At 30.9% G+C, this 21528-nt stretch overlaps 1 protein-coding gene across 1 annotated transcript in view; it reads right to left on the reverse strand.

Moving 5' to 3' along the window:
• The window catches only part of cacna2d2a (calcium channel, voltage-dependent, alpha 2/delta subunit 2a), a 227959-nt gene that overhangs the window by 73655 nt on the left and 132776 nt on the right, over positions 1-21528 (reverse strand). The window contains exons 5-6 of the mRNA XM_051111737.1: positions 20600-20644; positions 11711-11855 (exon numbers count right to left, since the gene is read on the reverse strand). Coding sequence (XP_050967694.1) covers positions 11711-11855; positions 20600-20644 — 190 coding nt within the window. The remainder of the gene's footprint in view (positions 1-11710; positions 11856-20599; positions 20645-21528) is intronic.

The raw sequence follows: 21528 nt of genomic DNA on the forward strand, positions 1-21528 counted from the left end.
TGATAAAAAGAAAAATATCCTCCGAGGGAGAATTTGTGTGTGGTGGGGTGGGACTACATGGGGATCATCCTTCAAACTAAGAGCGTGTGTGTGTGTGTGTGTAAGTGTGTGTGTGTGAATCCATCACGCACAGTCCCTCAGAACCTTTTAAGAGCAGCGGTTGTGCTGAATGCTCGGCCTGTTATGGAGCAAAGCGCCACATGAGGAGCGGCCCAGGTTACGAGGCCGATTTATGGGGTGTGCTGAGAGCCAGAAATCCTTCAGACCAGATCCAGTCATGCTTATTACTCAGCAAAACAGCTCTACGGGACTCCATGTGCTGGATGAAAGCGGTTCAGCGCAGCTGCTGAATGATGGAGGATGTTAATATAGATGCTTTTCATCATATACAAATCTGTGGTTACAAAAACGTGCATATAATCACAATCAGAAAGAGCTTTTATAAAGATGTTATATTTATGTTATTCATTCTAGAATAACTGTTATGAACAATTTCAATAAAAACGTGTAAAATGGATCATTCTGATACTAATTTCTGGCTGGATCAGAGTTTACTTTCATTATTGATTCACTCAGATTGAAGCCGGAAGCCAGACCCATAGAATTTACAAATGGCTGTTATGGGGAAAAAAATAATAAGATGGAAATATATAATGTATTATTTGTAAAATAATTTATAATAAAAATAGATATTTACTATTGATTTTATATATTTACTTATTTAATATATTTAAAAAATCCTCAAAGATAAGGCAATAAAAATGCTTCTTGTCCCTTTAAATAATAACAATTTTAACAATATTTAATCATTTTAAAATCAACTTCATATGAAAGTACTGACAATTTAATTAATGATTTAATTTAATTAAATAATTTTGGCCACAGTAACAAAAGACAAACTATTGTTTTTTATCCTAAATATTTATAAATAATAATAATATATATTACAAAATCCTTCAAAAAGGCAGTTACAGCATAAATAATATTTCTTTAAAAACGTAGTTTATTTTTTTTTTACTTATTCTGTTTGAATGTTTATATCTGTTTTATATATGTTATACATTTTTATGCTATATGTTTTTTATTATTTTTATTATTAATGCAGCTTCAAATTTGTATTTATTTATTCATTTTTTTTTTTTTTTTTTTTTTAAATAAAAATAACTGATCATTTTTTGAGATAAGACCCTTCTTCCTCGGCTGGGATCGTTTAGAGTACTTCAACATAAACACATTTTCACTTTTTTTAAATGGCAAGCTTTTCCAGTTAATAATTGTATTTTAACTGTATTTCAATTAGTGATGTTTTTAAAACAGTTTTAATTAAAAATCTATAAAAAATTACTCAGTTGTACCATTATTATACAGTATCATAGCACAAAGTGTATTTGAAATTAAAAATATTAGATGATATTAGATGATCAAAACATTACAAATTTTATATGAAAAATTGCTGTCATTTGAAGCTGCATTTAAACTGCATTTTGGAAGTTCAAACTTGCAGGCACCATAGTAATCCTCTACATGGAGGGAATTCCTGAAATGTTTTCCTCAAAAAACATAATTTCTGTACGACTGAAGAAAGAAAGACATGAACATCTTGGATGACAAGGGGGTGAGTACATTATCTGTAAACTTTTGCTCTGGAAGTGAACTAATCCTTTAATGTTTGTCAAAATTATGAGAACGTTATATACAAGTTTATAGAAAAAAAAACATTTAAAATGCTGTCAAACTTACCATTCAGTCTAACTTAGACATATAAACATTTTCTTGCAGCTTGCTTGTAACAGTGAGAGTAAAAATCACACAACCATTAAGAAAGGGAACACGCATAATCTCAGATATACTCTTATATTGTGTATTTGTGCACGATACTCAGCCGAAGTTCAGCTTAGTATCCACATCTCATCCACACCTGAGCACATCAAGGCCACAGACAGCGAGACACATCCACTGTCATTGTCAGCAGCCTGTCAGAGCAGTGGATCATATGTCACAACACACACACTGACCTCAGGTGATGGAGCGAACACTACGATACAGACACACACCGCATGATCTGAAAGAACAATGACCTTACAAATCACAGTAACAACCAGCCATCAGACCATCAAACACATACACACATTAATTAGGCAAACATACTTCTGTACTCGAGTACTTCGAGTTTGACAATACAGTGCTATTTTAGTATTATTTATATCATTTTTATATACATTTTTTATGATTTTTATAAAAAAAGAAAAAATATATAAAAATGTATATATATATAAAAAATGTATTTAAATTTTGTCATTCTTATTTTGGTTAAGTATTTCTGTTTAGGTTTCATTTATTTTTATTTTTGTTTTAGTTTTTGTAATTTTAGTATTTTTTTTAAATGGCAAGTTTTTCCAATTATTGTATTTTATTGCAATTTTATTTCAATTAATGAATTTAATAGATTTTTGATTAAAAATCTATTAAAATTGTTCAGTTGTAACATTATTATACAGTATCATAGCACAAAGTTTATTTGAAATTAAAAATATGATATGATGTCAGATATTATATGATAAAAACATTAAAAATTGTATATGAAAAATTGCTGTCAGGTGACGTAAAATGTACTATATAACTTCTAAATGAACTGCTTGTATAAAGTGCATTTATTTTTATAGTCCAAATTATAGCCAAAAATATTAATACACTGAAAAAAGGTGTAAAAACTATTTTTACTTTAGAAATTGCAAATAAATTTCACAAATAACTGCAAAGAAACAGAAGAAATAGAAAGTTTGACATTTAATTAAATCTGAAGTGTAAAGTAAAAAAGACTGAAAGAGTAATTACTTGTAAAATAATGGGAAAAAAAATGTGGTGCAACTTTTTCTCTGTAAAACTGATCTTAAAAAAAACACACACACACACACACACACACACACACACACACACACACATATATATATATATATATATATATATATATATATAAGATCAGTTTTTCTTAAAAGATAAAATAATGTGTAAAATTCGATCCAAATTTGAAAAATCTAAATGATTACGGTTTGCTAACTAAAGCATGTCTCAAGATTAGTTTTGACCACATATAGTATTCATCTTCCTCTAAAAAAAACACCCAAAAAACATTTATTATCTTTTGTTAAAAGACCTCCTGCAAGAACAACAGAAGAAAAACAAATGACTGCTTATGGAGGGCAGAATCTCAAAACTGCTGGTGGAAAATGGAAAGGAAAAAAGTCTTTAATTAAAATGATACTGTAACCAATAAACAGCGGAAATATAATTTGTGAATGTGCTGGTGAATGAAGGAAGGCGTTGGCTGCGTTAAGGTTTTTAATTAGTGTGGCGGAGAGTGATAGTGCCCCTTCACTGAGCAGGACGAGCGCGCAGAGCGAGGAGGCGCTGAAGAGGAAGAGAAGAAAAAACGACTTCAAATCCACCGTTTATAGCAGTCCCACTTCTTATTGTAGAGTCACATCTCAAAGGGGGTTCGCTTATATCTCGTTTCCAGCAGAGGGAAGAAAATGAAATCTTGGGTTGGCACGCACGCAGATGCTGTGATTGACGATGGTTTGATACTACAGTTCAGTTCTGGTAATGACACGGTCAGGATATACAGAAACTGGAAGCATTAGAGGTGATGGTAACACTTTCTATGAAACCTGTAATTTATAATGCATTATGTATTCATAATGCCTTATAGTACACCGTACAGTCAGTTGTTTGTTCTAATAAATTTACTTTAAACATTAATATTTAAAATTAATTGATATTAATACCAGTTAATATTTATGATTAAAGACAGATTGCGTATAAAGTGTCACTAAGATAGCAAAAAATTATTTTTACTTTTATATCTACATGCTGCTTGTCTTATTATGTGCAAAATAAAATAAAATAAAATCAACAACTTAAAATTGATCATTCATTTTTAAAAAATGTATTAAATTTACTACATAAAAAATTATTTTTACTGTTATATTTACATGCTCCTGGCTTATTTTGCATAAAATAAAATAAAATAAAATAAACCTTGAATTTGAACATTCATTCATTTATTCATTTATTTATTCATTTATTTATTTATTCATTCATTCATACTTCTATATTTACATGTTCCTGGTCTTATTTTGTAAAATAAATAAAATAAAATAAAACAAAATAAAATAAAATAAAATAAATATTGAAAATGATAATTTATTTTGAAAAAAACATTAACATTTATTTTATTAAAATTGTGAACGTTATTTATATTTTTATATTTACATGTTGTTTGTCCTATTTTGTAAAATAAAATAAAATAAAAAAATAAAATAAAATAAATACTGAAAATGATCATTTATATATAAAAAAAAAAATACATTAACATTTATTATATTAAAATTGTGAACAAGTTATTTATATTTTTATATTTACATGTTGCTGGTCCTATTTTGCAAAATAAAATAAAATAATAAAACAAAATTTGCTCTGAATTAATGCATTTGCCAAGTGTATAAATGTACTTAAAATATGAGTTCTAATTTTGGTATGTCAACCTGTATGTCTTGATCTTTTATTTCCCACAGATGGCATCTGAAAGGAACCAAAAACACCATTACAATAAATCCAAACTTGCTCTCACAGTACCAGCTCCTGGTTTATTTTTCCCGAAGTCTGAGAGGAACGGTGAAAAAAGGTTGTCATCATCCACGGGAGGTGCTAATCCGTTCATTCAGACAAATGAAAGCTGCTTCTCCTCGCCTTTCATCCACACACACAATTAGTCTTTCAATTTCACTTTAATAAGCACCATTTCCAACAGTATCTCCAACAACAATTGAGGCCTGAAAAACAACTTGAGACGGGGACAGTTTCTTACAGCGGGGATTAAAATCAAAGCCGTTTGCTCAGAATAATAACCAACGAACTTGATCTGTATTAGCATATGTGTCAGGACTAACGCAGCCGGCTAATCTGCCGGAGCTGAGCTGACGCTACGATAGTCTTCATCACTGGAGGGGTGGACCAACGGACAGAAGTGTCTTCACGTTGACGTTAAAAAGCACTTTCAATGAGAAGATATTATGCAGCAACTTTAAAGGCATGACCAATCCATTTACATGTACAGTATAAACTCCATTACAGTCAGCTTTAGGTAGACTGTAAAACACTACAACAGCAAAAATCTGGATCTTTACTGTAGAAAAGGGAAAAAAACATTTTTTTGGTAATTTCTAAATTCTTTGTCTAGACAATAAAATCAAACAGAGCCAATCAATACATTTGTTGCAGCATTCATTCTTAGACTTAATATTAACACTATTTATTTTTATTAGTAGTAGTAGCTATTAATCTTTGTTAATGGGTATTAATAAAAATAAAACTATTAACATGCTAATTTACATTAGTTCAGGTCCCATTAGTTGTGCATTAACTAACAACCAGCAATACATTTGTTGCCATAATTATTATTATCAATAATAGCAACAGTATTTATTATTATTAGTAGGACTTATTTATCTTTGTAAATGCTTATTAATAAAAATATAACTGTTTATTATTAGTTCATGTTAGTTTAGGTTCCATTAGTTAACATTAATTTAAGTTAATGCATTAACTAACATTAACAACGAGTAATAGATTTGTTGCAGCTTTTATAATTAGCAGTATTAACAATATTTTTTATTAATTTTTATTTGTAGTAGTAGCTATTCATCTTTTTTTAATGTTTATTAATAAATATAAAAGTATTCATTGTCAGTTCATGTTAGTTCAGGTCCGATTAGTTGCACTGACTAACATTAACTAACAATAAGCAATACATTTGTTGCACCATTTATTAGCATAATTAACAATACCTGCATTAATTTCTATTTGTAGTAGTAGCTATTTATTTTTTAATGCTTGTTAATAAATATAAAACTATTCATTGTCAGTCAATGTTAGCTCAGGTTCCATTAGTTAATGTTAGTTAATGCGTTAACTAATTGTTGCAGCATTTATTATTAGTGTTATTAATAATATATATCTTTTTTATCAGTACTAGTAGGTATTAACTGTTTAATAAAAATAAAACAATTTACTGTCGGTTCATGTCAGATTAGTTAACATTAGTTAATTCATTAACTAACATTAACAATAAGCAATGCATATGTTGCAACATTTATTATTAGCAGTATTAACAATATTTGTTATTATTATTTTTATAAGTAGTACTAGTTATTAATCTTCATTAATGTTACTTTTTTTTATGTTTACTGTTGGTTCATGTTAACTCAAATTCATTAAATAATATTAAAAGATTTAATATGGTACGGTTTGGTTTAAATAAGTATTAGTAAATGGTGAAATTAACATCAACTAAGACTAATAAATTCTTTAGAAGTATTTGGTATTGTTTATGTTAACTAGTAACTGATGTTAACATCTGTAAAGTGATATTAAAATATCTGAGATGAAGTTAAACATAAATGATATGTTCATTAAGACACCTGAGTTCTGAAAGAGCGACATATGAGCACTGGAGTTGTGCTGCTGTATTTGTCTAACACCTCATCTGAGCATCGCACCACCCACCTCACTATGGCTTTCCTCCAGTGTCCGTTCCGTAATAGGCGTCGATAATTAGACGGAAACTGTGTGGCTGTTTGACCCGTGCTAATTAGAAAGTTTGCAGACTTGGCAGCGGAATTCATCGGCGGGATAATGAATCATAAAACGGTTCATTACAGGCGGGCGAGGAAACGTTCTCAATCTCAATAAATGGCCAAGGAGGCCTGGCAGAGCCGCCAAAGCTGGACTCACACACACGCCGGCCCATTTACTGCATGAAGAGACACACACACACACACACACACACACACACACACAAAACATTTTCACTCGGAGCTGCTGCTATTAGCAGAAAGTTTCTGCTTTGGTCTCGTTCTGTCTCTCAGACGTCCGCTCACACAATACGGCCGGCTAAAGCCTGACTGAGAGCACAAGTCCTCACTCGACCTGCGTGTGGAGAATGGGAATTGTGGAGAGTTTCTGATGGGACACAGCCCTGTTTGTGACAAAGAAAAACTTTGTGCTTGTGGTTCTGCTGTGATTTATTAGTGTGGTTTACTGAGGAAAATGACACTCTTACACTGTAAAACCTAACAGCCAGATTTATTCAATCTGGACAAAAAGTGTCACCAAGATGATAAAAATAACCCAACCAAAAGAACCCATTCACTACATTAAAATTGCTTACAATTTATTTTTACTTTTGTATTTACATGTTCCTTGTCTTATGTTGTCCAAAATAAAATACAATTAAATTAAGCAGTCAACAACTTGAAATTGACAATTCTGTCTAAATTAAATGATTATTTTGTCTATAAATAATATAAATAATACAAAATAAAACAATAAAATCAACAACTTGAAATTTATCTTTTTGTTCTTTATTTATTTTTTAAATATATTAACATTTATGACATAAAAATGGCTTACAATTTATTTTACAGTTATATTTGTATGTGTTCCTGGACTTATTTTTAGATAAGACTTAAAATAAAATAAATAACATATATAAATAATACATAAATATTATAAAAATAAAATACTTGATATCTTTTTTTCTAATATTGTGGAAGTTTTTCAATAAACAACTGGATTGCACATCTGTTTTATTCTTTATGAGTTTTAAACAAAAACATCTCAATTATGATTGGACTCTCGTCTTTAAATATAAGGGGAACAAAATTACAAGAATTTCTACCTTATAATAATCCAACTGAGTTCAAAAATATTTATAAATGCATTTTTTTTTTTTCATTTAAACTGTATTTGATCAAACTGAAATCCTGCCTTAATTAAACTGAGTTTGTTAAAGAAAAGAGTAAAAGATTTTAATCATTACAGTTAAGTTCTAGTAACACCAAATTCACTTACAAGTCACTTACAGTATGAGGATTCATCTCTGACAGACCCAATAAGACCAGGAACAGCCATTAATAGAGCAAACAGGGACAATTCTGGATTTGAATTTGGTTTTATGAAAGCAATGAGCCACTTACAGTGATTTTACCATGGTTAAGGGGTGTTAGGCATGAAGTGAAGCAGGTAGGGTTTCAGTTTTCGCCTCTTCAGTTGAATTTACTTTGCAGGACTATCTACAAGCTCCACTCTCCGTTTACCGTTTATCTCGATGTGTTCATCCGCTGAACTCCTAACCCTCCGAGTGTCAGGTCAGAACATCTGCGTTGCCATGGTGACGTTTAATCCCTGATTTTTTTTACCGGGCCGCTAATGCTGCTTTCCCTCCTCATCCTCCGCTGTCCTCTAAGCCAAATTAGCAGCGTGAGCCGAAAAGAGGTGGAGAGGTTATCGCTCATGCCTTTATTGAACTACAATTCCCATGAGCCCACGGTCACGCCACGTTACAGCGGACAGTCAAGACCTCACAAAACTTTATTGATTAAAATAGTCAGTGTATTTCCAAAAAAATAAAAAATAAATAATAAAAATCAAACTAAAAAAATCAGACTTGCCATAAAAGACTTGCTATTATATAAACATAATTAAAAAAAAAAAAAAACATATACATATATATATATATATATATATATATATATATATATACACACATACACACACAAAAAAAATTAGTTTCTTTAACTTTCAGTTGTTTTTAGTACTTCAACTTAAACTCTATGAAAATGAAACACGTTGCTGTGGCAAATAACTAAAATAAAATATTTTTATTTTATTTTATTTTATTTTATTTTATTTTATTTTATTTTAGTTGATGTTTATTTTATTTAAAGTACTGATTTTTTATTAGTAGTTTTAGTTCACAATACACTTATAAAGTAACCCATATACACTTATAAAAGAAAAATCAACAACTTGAAATTGATCTTCTATTTTTTTTTTAAATATATTAACATGCAATACATTAAAATTGCTTACACTTTGTTTTTACTTTTATATTTCTATATGCTCCTGGACTTATATTGTAAAATAAAATAAAATAAAATAAAATAAAATAAAAAACTGGATATCTTTTTCTAATATTGTGGTTGTTTTACAGTGAACAACTGTATTGTACATCTATTTTAAACTTCTTTTAGGAGTTTTATATAAAAAGCATCTCAATCATGCTTTGTCATTCTTGTCTTTAGATAGGGTGAACAAAATTACAAAAATTTCAACCTAAGTTGAAAGTTGAAAAAGTGAGTTCGACAGACATAATAACATTTCACTTTATAAATGCATTCATTTCATTTAAACTGTATTTGATCAAATAGAGTTGAAAATAAATAAATTAAATAAGAAATTAAATATAATTTAAAAAAAATAAATACAATTACAAAACAAAATGAAACAAAAATAAAATAAACATTTGTATTTAAAAAGTCAAAGTTTTTTTTTATTCTAAAATACTTTTAATGCTTTCTAATTGGGCAACAAACAGTAAGTTTGTAGTAAAAAAAATTAATAAATAAATACTTTCAGCTAATGTAAGTGCTGAAGGACAGGATTTGACAGTGAGACAAGATTTGGCCGGATAACAGCATGTGTGTAAACCACTAGGTCAGTGTGTTTTACTTCTATTCACGCATTAGCTTGCTTGTTTTTACGTAAATAGTCATCCAGTACAAAGCTGAAATATATTCCGTTCACAGTTTACATATCCTTCTCAAATAACCTGTGTTATTGTTCCCAGTCAAAAAAACGTCATTGTTATGCATCAAAGAGCTCTGAGACCCTCTATACCGTGACATGTGATGGTTATGCATTAGAGCAGAGCAAAGGTAACAGCGTCCAAATGTTTGATCGCACTCTGCCAGCATCCATCTTCCAGCAATCATCCATTACCCATAAGCCCACAAACATCCACAGACAGATGAAGGAGGCACTCAGGATATTCTACAAACATCAGTCCTAGTCGACACACTAACAAATCACTGAGCGACGCAGAAGCACTTTCTAAACACCAAGAGTGAACATTTGTCTCCTAAAGCTGTACTCTCAATGTAAAATCTAGTTTATATAACGCGTGTAGTTTAAAACTGTCAGTCATTATAGACCGTTCTGTGTGCCTTTAAGAACATGTGCATTGAATCTTGCTATCATTTCGAAGGAACGCTCAAGGGATTCCCAGGAGATGCTATCAAAGATACAAGACTGCGATTCAGTTGTAAAATCCTCCACAGACATCAGACATACAGATAGCACACTGCGCACACAAACCGCTGGATATTTTCAGATACTCGGCTTAAAATGAGAGATGAAAATGCTTCAGTAACACTCCGCATTCCCACGAGGAAAGAGGCAAAACATAGTTCACGTCTAAATAAATCCTACTAAACAGTACAGCAATGCAGTCAGTCAACATTAGACACTGTAATAAAAGAAAACGTATCTAAGGTTTACAAATGAAGCTGAAGGTTATTAAATTACAGTACAGTTCATTTAGGTCAGAAGATTGTAATTGGTGATTCATGACTCATTGGTCACAGGTTTGATCTGATAGTATAAAGAAAAAACAATGCACTAGCTTTGTTATTATCATGCATATCTTAGTGAAAAATAAATATATTAAAATGTATTTAAAATACATCTATTTCATGCTAAGTATACTACAAATACATTTACATATTACGTACTTTATAAAATACCCTGCAATTGTACTTTTGGTAAACTTAACTGGTATATTTAAAGTCTGCTAAACTGGAACAACTAATTTTGTACTTAATGCACTATAATTGTGTGGAAGTAGTGCTGAAGTCCAACTAAAGATATTCTCAAGTATATTTGATTGTGCTAAATTGGAATTATCGCAAGTATACTTTAGGTAGACTTTAAATATTTTGCATTTAAAGACCAATATTATTTAAAGATCATACAATCCTCATCAACAGTGACATTAAAACATAGTTTAGGCTTAATGTTAAGAAATGTGCATTGTGCATATGTAGTACTGCAAATAAAGTTTAATTACAATTTTTATATCAGTAAATCTCAAGTGATATGCCAGTAAATATGTTATATGACTTGAACGCATTTTAAATCTATTACTTTTTTACTAGGGTAGTAAGCAAAAAAGACTTACTAATCAGTGGATGTCAATGGGAGTGTGTCTAATCAAATTATCCTTCACAAATTAGTCAAAGTAGACCGATGTCAAAATTAGGAGTAATTATGCAAAACCTAAACAAAAGTTTATACACTAGTGTTCAAACATTTAGGGTTTTTGAAGGAAGTCTCTTCTGCTCACCTAGGCTGCATTTATTTGATCAAAAACACAGTAAAAACTGCAATATTATGAAATATTTTTACAATCTAAAATAACTACTTTCTATTTGAATATATGTAAAAATGTAATTTATTTCTGTGATGCAAAGCTGAATTTTCAGCATCATTACTCCAGTCTTCAGTGTCACATGATCCTTCAGAAATCATTCTAATATGCTGATTTGCTGTTCAAGAAACATTTCTAACTTTTTTAATGTTGCAAACAGTTGTGCTGCTTCATATTTTTGTGAAAATCATGATGCATTTTTACATCTTAGGATTCTTTAATGAACAGAAAGTGTAAAAGAACAGCATTTATACGAAATAGAAAACCTCTGCAACATAATGAATGTCTTTACTGTCAGTTGTGATCAATTTAATTCATCCTTGCTGAATAAAAGTATTCATTTCTTTAAAAAAAAAGAAAAAAGTACGCGTTTGTTGTCAGTACTCACAGCCTTTGTATAGATGTCAGTAGGAATCTGTACGGCTGTATATGAGTAGTTGACTTTATTCTTGAAGTTGGGATCGTCTACAAACTCCAAAGAAAGAGAGTTTGGGTTTTCCAAGAGATTTTCTCCATCATCATCATCCGGCTGCAACGAGAAGAAGCAGAGAAACATCAGCACACACACCGCATGCATTGATTGACACACAGCAAACCTTTGTGCAGAAAATCATTTAGACACACACACACACATGCATCCATGATTAATTAGACAAACACTAATTACACAGACATGACGGGGGTAATCCTGCCTCCACAACTCAAAGGTGGCGGCTCTTTGGAGGAAAAGCCGTAATACATCCCCAGTCTATTCATCCACTACACAATACAACAGCAGGTATCAAAGTGTTCGCAAATTGCAGAAAATCAATTAGCGTCGGCGATGGCTATCGCATTCGCATTGAAGTCCTTCAGGCGATTAACCCTGTCAATAAATCACCACAATGATTGCCGAACGACGGCCGCTCTACCCTCTACTTGAGTCCGCCACACAGGCAGCTAATTAGCATTTTAATGCATCTCGGATCAAAATTCGCCACCAAAAGTCTGGCTTTGAAAGAACTTCAGTGAAAGTATCAAGCCAGCAAAAATAAATAAAAATGGCAGGATCATAGGATTTTAATGGTTTGCATTTATTAAATACCTTATTCTTGTATGCTAAGCATAAGAATTGAGTCTATGCATAAACTGCATGATAATTGCATTTAATACTAGTCTTGCACTATGCATACTATGTACACTGCCAGACAGAACTTTGGAATAATTAGGATTTTTAATGTTTTTGAGAGAAGTCTCTTTATGCTCACCAAGGCTGCATTCACGAGATCAAAAACACAGCTAAACTGTAATATTGAGAAATAATATTACAATCTAAAATAACTGCTTTCTATTTGAATATATTTTAAAATTCCTGTAATGCAAAGCTGAATTTTTAGCATCATTACTCCAGTCTTCAGTGTCACATGATCCTTCAGAAATCGTTCTAATGTTCTAAAAACATGAAAAACACAAACAGTAACCCACAATGCAATGCATTCAACTTTATAATTTTGAGTGTGACAAACAAACCTGAAATGATAATCATGATTCATATCACTTTCATTATTTCGAGCACAAAAACTGGATCAAACATGCAAAATAAGCAAGAAGATAGCAAATTTTGTCATCTTTAATCTTCAGTCTGACCTTTTCGTCACTAATTGTCATTATTCAACCATTGTCCACTCACTGTGCTTCATTAATCTTTCTCTTTGTTTTTGATTCTTCATCTCACAATCAAACACCCTTGCCTTCATGGAAGGGTGAAGTGCGCTATACAGCAATAGAGTGGCATGGGTTAATTGAGGTTGACGTAGTAAACACTGTTTGTTTTTTTTGTTTTCCTCAAAATTAAATTCAAGCCTCCTGCCAAGTCTGAGGGCTGATTTATGGCCTGCCTTTAATTGTCTATTAAAATGCAATTATAAACTGTTGTTGAGCCGAACATGGAGACGGTGGTTTTCCAATACTCCTCAATGTGACATGCACACACAGAGGATACAAATAACCTCTTGGAAATGGGAAAACCTGTTGGGATTTCTTTCAGTTTTACAAATAATTTGAAATGACACGGTGCATTGACTTTACTCATGACTAGTTCACATATGACTCTAGGTAATAATCTTTTGGCTCCAGTTTCATACATGACTCGGAGCATTAATAATCAGAAATCTTTAGTAGGTCACGATTAAAGATGAAACCCGGACCTGGATCAGCTAACCTGAACTAACAGGATTAACCACTTATAAAACAGCGGTTTTCAAATATTGATACTATCTAGAGAAACTTAAAGGAATAGTTTATCTAAAAATGAAAATTTGCTCATCTTCAGGCCATCCAAAATATAGATGAGTTTCTTCATCAGAACAGAATGTAGCATTAAATCACTTGCTCACCAATGGATCGTCTACAGTGAATGGGTGCCATCAGAATGAGAGTTCAAACATCTGATAAAAACATCACAGTAATCCACAAGTAATCCACACCACTCCAGTCCATCAATTAATGTCTTGTAAAGGGAAAAGCTGTGGGTTTGTAAGAAACAAATCAACCATTAAGGTGGTATAAAGTGGAGAAAGTGTTATTATGGATTATGGACTCATATTTTGGCCAGAAGCAATGGTTTACCGTTAAAATGCCTTAATAATGGATTTGTTTCTTACAAACACACAGCTTTTCACTTTACTAGACGTTAAGTGACGGACTGGAGTGGTGTGGATTATTGTGATGTTTTTATCAGCTGTTTAGACTCTCATTCTGACGGCACCCATTCACTGCAAAAGGCCATTTTTGGGTGAACTGTTCCTTTAAATACAGCAGCTATGTTCAGAATACTCAGGTAACACTATTTTTAAAAATTGTACATGAAATAGTACGCAATACGCAATGACAAATGTTGCAAACAATAGTGTGCAACACATGACCTCACTATTTTGCAATCCATGGTGATGTCAAGTAATAGCCTGTGAAATAAACAAAGGTTAATATAAAATGGATTTCACATTTTCAATTCAATTTTGTGTGAAAATGTCTTAACCTTTGCCATTCAGATCAAACAATGAGTCAAGACGATGTTATAAATGGTAGCTGATATTACTTACGGTTCTTTAGTCACACTGGAAATGGAAGGTCAAGTGGAGGACATTGCATCGTGGGATACAGTACTCACCTCAGTGAGTTCTAGATTTGCACTGCATTTTCTGGCAAATGCAGAAGGTCATGTTGCTTTTTCATGCATAATGGCATTCAATGTACATACTGCAGAAATAGTAGTATGCTAGTATGCTCTTCTGAACAAAGCCAACATGAAAATGACATTTGCAATGCATTTTACTTTAGTCAGGTGACATTTCTCGGTGCAACACAAAAGAGAAAGCAAAAACGAAAAAGTGTAGGAAGTTGCATTGCATTAACATAAAAACAAACAGCGAATTTCTTTAATGCACAGATGAATCATTTATAATAAAACTAGGGATGTTTATAAAGGATGTGCATAAAAGTCTATTTTGATGTGATGCATAAAATCACTCTAAATTCCTGCAGTCTGCTTGTTAAACTGAGATATTAAACTGAAAGAAAGCTATAAATGACCGCACCACCCCGATAACAAACGTTTCAGTGTTTTTCAAGGCGACACATCACCGGCACACACAATTACACCCCATTTTCTGCTCGTTTAGACACGTTTCAGGCAACTGATTTGGAAAAGTCGTCTTTGAGGGGATCTCAGCTCGGTGTCCTTTATTTGTTTATTCTTCCACCTGACTATCCTTCACTCGAGTGTTTTTTACCGCCAGTCGAGCCCAGTCATAATTACCCAAGACAGCTTCTAATTAGGAGCTCAAAATCCACACAGGACGGAGTGATTGGTTCATTTTCCCCGTCCATACACCACCTGTTTAACTCCATTCATTACCTCATTTGTTAATTTTATCACCCTGTTTTGAAGGTTTAATTAAAGGTTGAGAGAGCCAAAAACGACATTCTGAGGACTCTCTCAATCGCACCTTTATCTTTCAAGGGTTCATTTTAATCACAAACAAAATTATATGCGGATTCCACTTCTGCCTTTTGAGAGTGTTATTGTGCGTGTGTCACAGTCTAAATTTAGCAACATAATAACCCTAATAATGACTTTTAGAAACAAAAATTGCATCCTCATATTTTCCAAACCCTGCACAAAGAGCAGATCTTCTTATGTGGAACAGTATGCATAATGCAACATTAAACATTTCAAACAGTTGCAAGCTACACTGTATCACATGCTACTCTCTTCAAAATAAATATTCCAAAAGTGTGTTTTTTTGCAGTGATGTCATAGAAGAACCAGTTTTGGTTCCGCAAAGAACCTTTCAGTGAATGGTTCTTAAAAGAACCAATTTGAAGAACATTTTAAAAATCTAAAGAACCTTTTTTTGACTATAAAGAAGCTTTTCTCCATTTGAAAGGTTCCTTGGATGTTCAAGGTTCTTCATGGAACCATTAATGCCAATAAAGAATCTTTATTTTTAGGAGTGTAGATAAAATTGGGATCTTTTTTTAACAGCACTTTCTTGTAACAAATGTTCCATCTCTAATATAAACAGGCTATTTTTTCCTTTTGCTTTCTACTGAAAAATTTATATAGTTACTAACATTTTTAAAACAGTATACCAGGGTTTCTGCAGGTTTTATTATGCTAAATTTAAGACTATTTCAAGACCTTTGTAAGACCAAGTAAAGAAAATTTAAGAAATAAATTGAAGAGAACACAATACGTCAACATGTTCTGGACCACAATGAATTGTATTAGCAACACTTGAATGTTTAAAAATATAGCTTCCAACTGATTATAATAATCATTTTACAAACAAATGAATACCTCTGTTCCCAACCACCAGAATATGAAAATAATAATAACTTCTACTGTACCAGCAAAAACGTGATGCTCTTCCTCAGTACTTTGTCTTGTTTTCAAGTGCAGATGTTTCAAGATTCTTAAATCAAGACATGTTTACTTGAGAAGCTAAATTTAAGTGATCAAAATGAAGTGAGCTTTTAATTAAAACAAGAACAAACATCTGCCATTGGGCTCAGAAAAATCAACTTAATTTAAAGAGAAAACAAGATTTCATGTTTTAAGGATAAACTCTTTTAAAGAAAAATTTAAAATTTTTTTTAAAAAAATTATAAAAAAAATTATACAAATTTTGTTCAAATTCTCTGAAAACAAGGCATCATATCTTCATTTGGTAACACTTTAGTATAGGGACCAATTCACACTGATAACTAGCTGCTTATCATCATGCAAAATTAGGAGTTTATTGAGGCAAAAATCGTAGTTAATGGCTTGTTAATAGCGAGAACTGGACCTTAAAATAAAGTGCGACCCTTCGTTTTGCATCTGGAGTAAATGTATCTTTATATAAAGATGTTTAGATATTTCTACTGGTTAAAAAAGACAATCACTGAGAAAGGTATTCATTTTCGTTGCAGCACATGTAACATTTAACTCAAAAACTTTATGAATTTAAGACTTTCCAACTAAAGTCCTTGTACAGACCTGCAGAAACCCTGGTATACGGACATAAAATTAACATACAGCAAAAATAGCATATGGTAGTATGTCTTATTATGCTACACTAATCGTAGTAAGCTAAATTTAAAACATACTTATTTTGTTAGAGAGACGGTGCTATTTTAGCACCTACAACACATCTATGTTGTATCTAAATCTGCATTCACCTACATTTCTTGTCTCTCCTCTAGCGTGCACATGGCATTAGTGAACCTCTAACTCTTGTGCTTTTCTGTTATTTGTGCATCAGAGCACTTGGCAACTGACATACAGCAGGCAGATGTTGGTGTTTTAATGTAAATAACTTTGTGCTTTTGGACCAATGGCGACGTAATCAATTAAAGATGAAGCCATTGGACCATCTGGATTATGATGATGTGCTATGAATTTTAATTTACAATTTATTTTTTATTTTAGATATCCGTTTACCATCTGGATTATTAAAACTACTGTATTTTTCTGTTGTAAAGAATCTGAGGTACATCTCAAAAACACATCTGCACATAAAAGTTTTCTGAGACGCATCAAGCCAAAGGTTTCCTCTGTAGGTCTGAGGAAGAGTCAACACCATTAGATGGGCTCGTGATGGAGATCTGCCTGCAGGACGGAAGATTACAACTTCCAGAGCAGATCTTTCTTGCAGTAGGTGGAGGAGAGCAAAGCTCCAAAGGGCATCGCAAAACAGCATGGAAGAGGAGGAGAGTGGGAGGGAATGGAATGGCGCCGTGCCACGGTTTGCCGAGCGAGACGACGGAGACGAAATGGATGGAGTAGACTGTGATGATAAAAAGAGAAATCTCAGCTTGGGCTGATGGACCTGATTTCTACTGCCAGTCAAAAAAAAAAAAACAGCGCTTGTCTGACTTTGCAGACTAAAACACTTGTTCTTGGAACTGCAACACCTCTATTGTTATTGGATTCATACTCATAGATATTCATAAGTGAAGCATTTATGTACATTTGAATAGATACTGAATCAATATCAATATATTGAAAATGTAATCACTTTTACAAATGTGCAAATTCAAGACATATAGTAATAAAAATAATAAAATGAATTTTTGTTATTATTATTAATGTACTAGAAGTACTAATAACTAATTAAATAAATACTTTCTTTTTGACAATCTTCCGACTGCTGTACAAAATTAAATGAATAATAATAATAATAATAATTATTATTATTATTATTCTCAGCAATAACTTTATTAAAAATACTAACAAAGAAACAAATAAATAAATAATAAAAAATAATTGCCAATCCTCTGCTGGCTGGACGAAATTTAATGAATAATAATAATAGCAATAATAAATAAATAAATAAATAATAATAATAATAATAATAATAGTTATTAATGTTACTATTATTATCATCATCAGTAGCAATTAATGTAATAAAAATAATACTAAAAATTAAATAAATAGATAAATAAAAAAATAAATAAACTATTATTCTTACTATTATTATTATTATTAATTTTGGACAAAATGTAATGAATAACAGCAAAATATTTATTACTGAAACGAATGGATAAATTGGTAATAAGGTAAACGTGTTAAACTGTAATGCCATTAAACATATTCATTATTATTATTATTATTATTATTAATGTAATACAAGTACTAATAAATAAATGAATAAGTAAATAAATAAAAAAATTAATTGCCAATCATCTGATGGCTGGACAAAATGTAATGAAATAAAATAATAATAATAATAATAATAATAATAGTATTATTGAAACTAATTGAATTGGTAATTAGTAATAAGGTGTCAATCTGTAATGTCATTAAAATATTTAATTAATCTAATTAATTAAAAATACAATAAAACCAACCTATAAATTCAATATTCTGTAAATCTCAAAGGAATTGTAAATATTTTTATGTCTCTAAAGTTGCCCAATAATGGCATTAATACAGAAGAAGCTGTATTGATATTGTTTCAGAGTGTTTCTGTAGATATGCAGGTGTGTGTCTGCAGTCGGGCGTAAGAAGGAATCTTACGCACACTTTCTTTCAAGGAAGCTTCGCACACTTTCTGACCCAGCGTTTCTCGGGCCGGCAGGGGTCACGAGGGTGTCGGTGGGCCGCCGTCCCCTTGGCCCCTTTAATGATGAGCGATGTCCTCCAATTAGAGACGTTGACAGCCCCTAAAGCGGCCAATCATTAATCACAAGCCTGCCGTGCTTCTACCGCACAAAATCACTCTCTGATTTATGACTTCTCTGGCTTTACTGTTCCTTCTCTCTCTCATTGTACCTCCATTCCTCCTCTACTCATCCGGCCTGATATAACGCGTCCTTCTGCACGGCGTGAAATCAATCAGCCGCAGAAGAGAGTCGCCGTGACCTTTCACTTATACAATGAAAAGGTTGTTACTGAGTACATGGTACATAAAAATACGGTGACGTGTATATTTGTGTCGCAGAGGAGAATTTAGTTGCTTAAAGATTGCTCTTTCATAACTCAAAGTATCAACATCATCTCATGTTTCTCCTAATACCGCTGACGTTTTATTGACAAGCTTTAAATCGACACAATGACCTGGAAACTAAATATATATATTTTTTACTGGCAAAGAAACTGCATTAGGTTACTTTTTAATTATTTTAATTATTTTATAAAATTGTACATTAATAATAATAAATAAATAAATAAATAAATAACAGATTAATTCAAAATACTTCCTTAGTAGATTAGTATAAATATACTAATATTACTTATTTTATATAACAGTTTTTGTGTTACTTTTTATGTAATATCTTAAATAAATAAATAAGAAACAAGCCTATATATTTACCTAATATATTTACTGTGAATATTTTTACTGGCAGCAAAACTGCCTTTAGCATTACTTTTTTATATAATTATTTAATAATAACAATAATAACAATAATAATAAATTATAAGAGTAAATAAACAAACAAACAAACAAACAATAAATAAATTAGTATAAACATGCTAATATTGCTTTTTTATATAACAGTTTTATGATTATTTGTCATATAATAACAATAATAATAAAGAATTTAAATAATACTGAATAATTACATACTATAATTATAAATATATAACTAATAATACTAAAAAAATATATAACAGTAAATAAATAAATTCAATATAAATAAATAAATAACAGATTAATTCAAAATACTTCCTTAGTAGATTATTATATAAAAAGTAATAAAAAAAAAAAAGATTATGATCTCACATCTGACGTTTTATTGACCAGCTTTAAATTGACAATGACTTGGAAACTAAATATACAGTTTTTACTGGCAAAGAAACTTTTTAATTATTTAAATTATTTTTAAAATTAATTTTGTTATAATTATTTTTAATTATTACTTTTAATTATTTTAATTAATTTATAAAATTGTATATTATTATAATTATCATTAAAATTATATTATATGATGATTAAAATATGATATAATATAAATATATAATGTTAATCAATATGAAAAACACATAACTTTTTAAATAATAATAGATTAATTCAAAGTAATTCTTTAGTGCAAACTATATATACAAAATAATGTTACATGCTATTTGTGATTAATTTATTATGATCTAATTTATTCTGATGTGATGACACACTTCAAGATATGAGGAAAAACACTAATAAGATTTAGGCAAAACCTCTAGAGCTATTAAATAATAAAAAAAAGACAAGCACTCAAAACAAAGACATTTCAAACAGCACAAAACAAATAAAAATATCTGTGACTTACAACATCCGAGTCAGCTTTGGAGTCGTAGTACTGGATGTCATTTTCCTAAAATGAAACAAATCAGAAATATTAGTGATGTAAACATTTATGTAAAAAGTATCAAAAGTATCAAAGAACTTTCCAGCTCATGTCATATTAATTCACCTGTCTTTTATGTTATAGTTTTCATGTGAGACCAAAAAACATATCCTTATTAGCTCATTAGTTCCCCAAGAAAATAAAGCAATAATGAAATTACAGGCCTGTCCTGAGGGCGCTGTCGTGAGACGCTAATTGTCATTTGTTTTGATGCTGTCTGTTGTGCTTTTGTATTCACTGTTGCATGCGTGCCATATTGTTTGTTTCCTGAATTAGGGATTTGCTGCTGAATTAGACATTTGCTCACAAAGCAGAAAAACTAAGCCTTCTTTAAAAATAAAAACTCACTGACTCTTGACATGAAACCTCACCTGCCATTAGTTTTAAACAGATGATCTTCTGACAAAATGTTCATTTACTCATTATTACTTAATCAAAACGATAACATTACAGGATCACTTACTCACCTGAACCTCACCCAGTTATCAAATATATAGTTATCATCTATTTATATAGATGATTAGCTGACAAGTGTGAAACCAGCCTATAATCACAATTCACTCATTAATCAAAGGGAATGCTAAATTTGTCAATATACATATAATAAATAGTGAGATACTGCATTTGGATTGCATTTGCAATTTTTCAAAGATGAAAAAAAAACCCATATGCAATAATAATAATAGTAATAATAATAATAATAATAAACAATATTAAAATATATTCTATTAAAATAAAAATGTAAAATTCAATCAAAAAATATATAATGTTTAATCAATATTAAACATAGGCCAGCATATATTTTAAAATAATATAATGATAATATATATATTTTATATATTTATTTTTTA

The sequence above is a fragment of the Labeo rohita genome, chromosome 6 (assembly GCF_022985175.1).
Source record: "Labeo rohita strain BAU-BD-2019 chromosome 6, IGBB_LRoh.1.0, whole genome shotgun sequence".
NCBI lineage: Eukaryota > Metazoa > Chordata > Actinopteri > Cypriniformes > Cyprinidae > Labeo > Labeo rohita.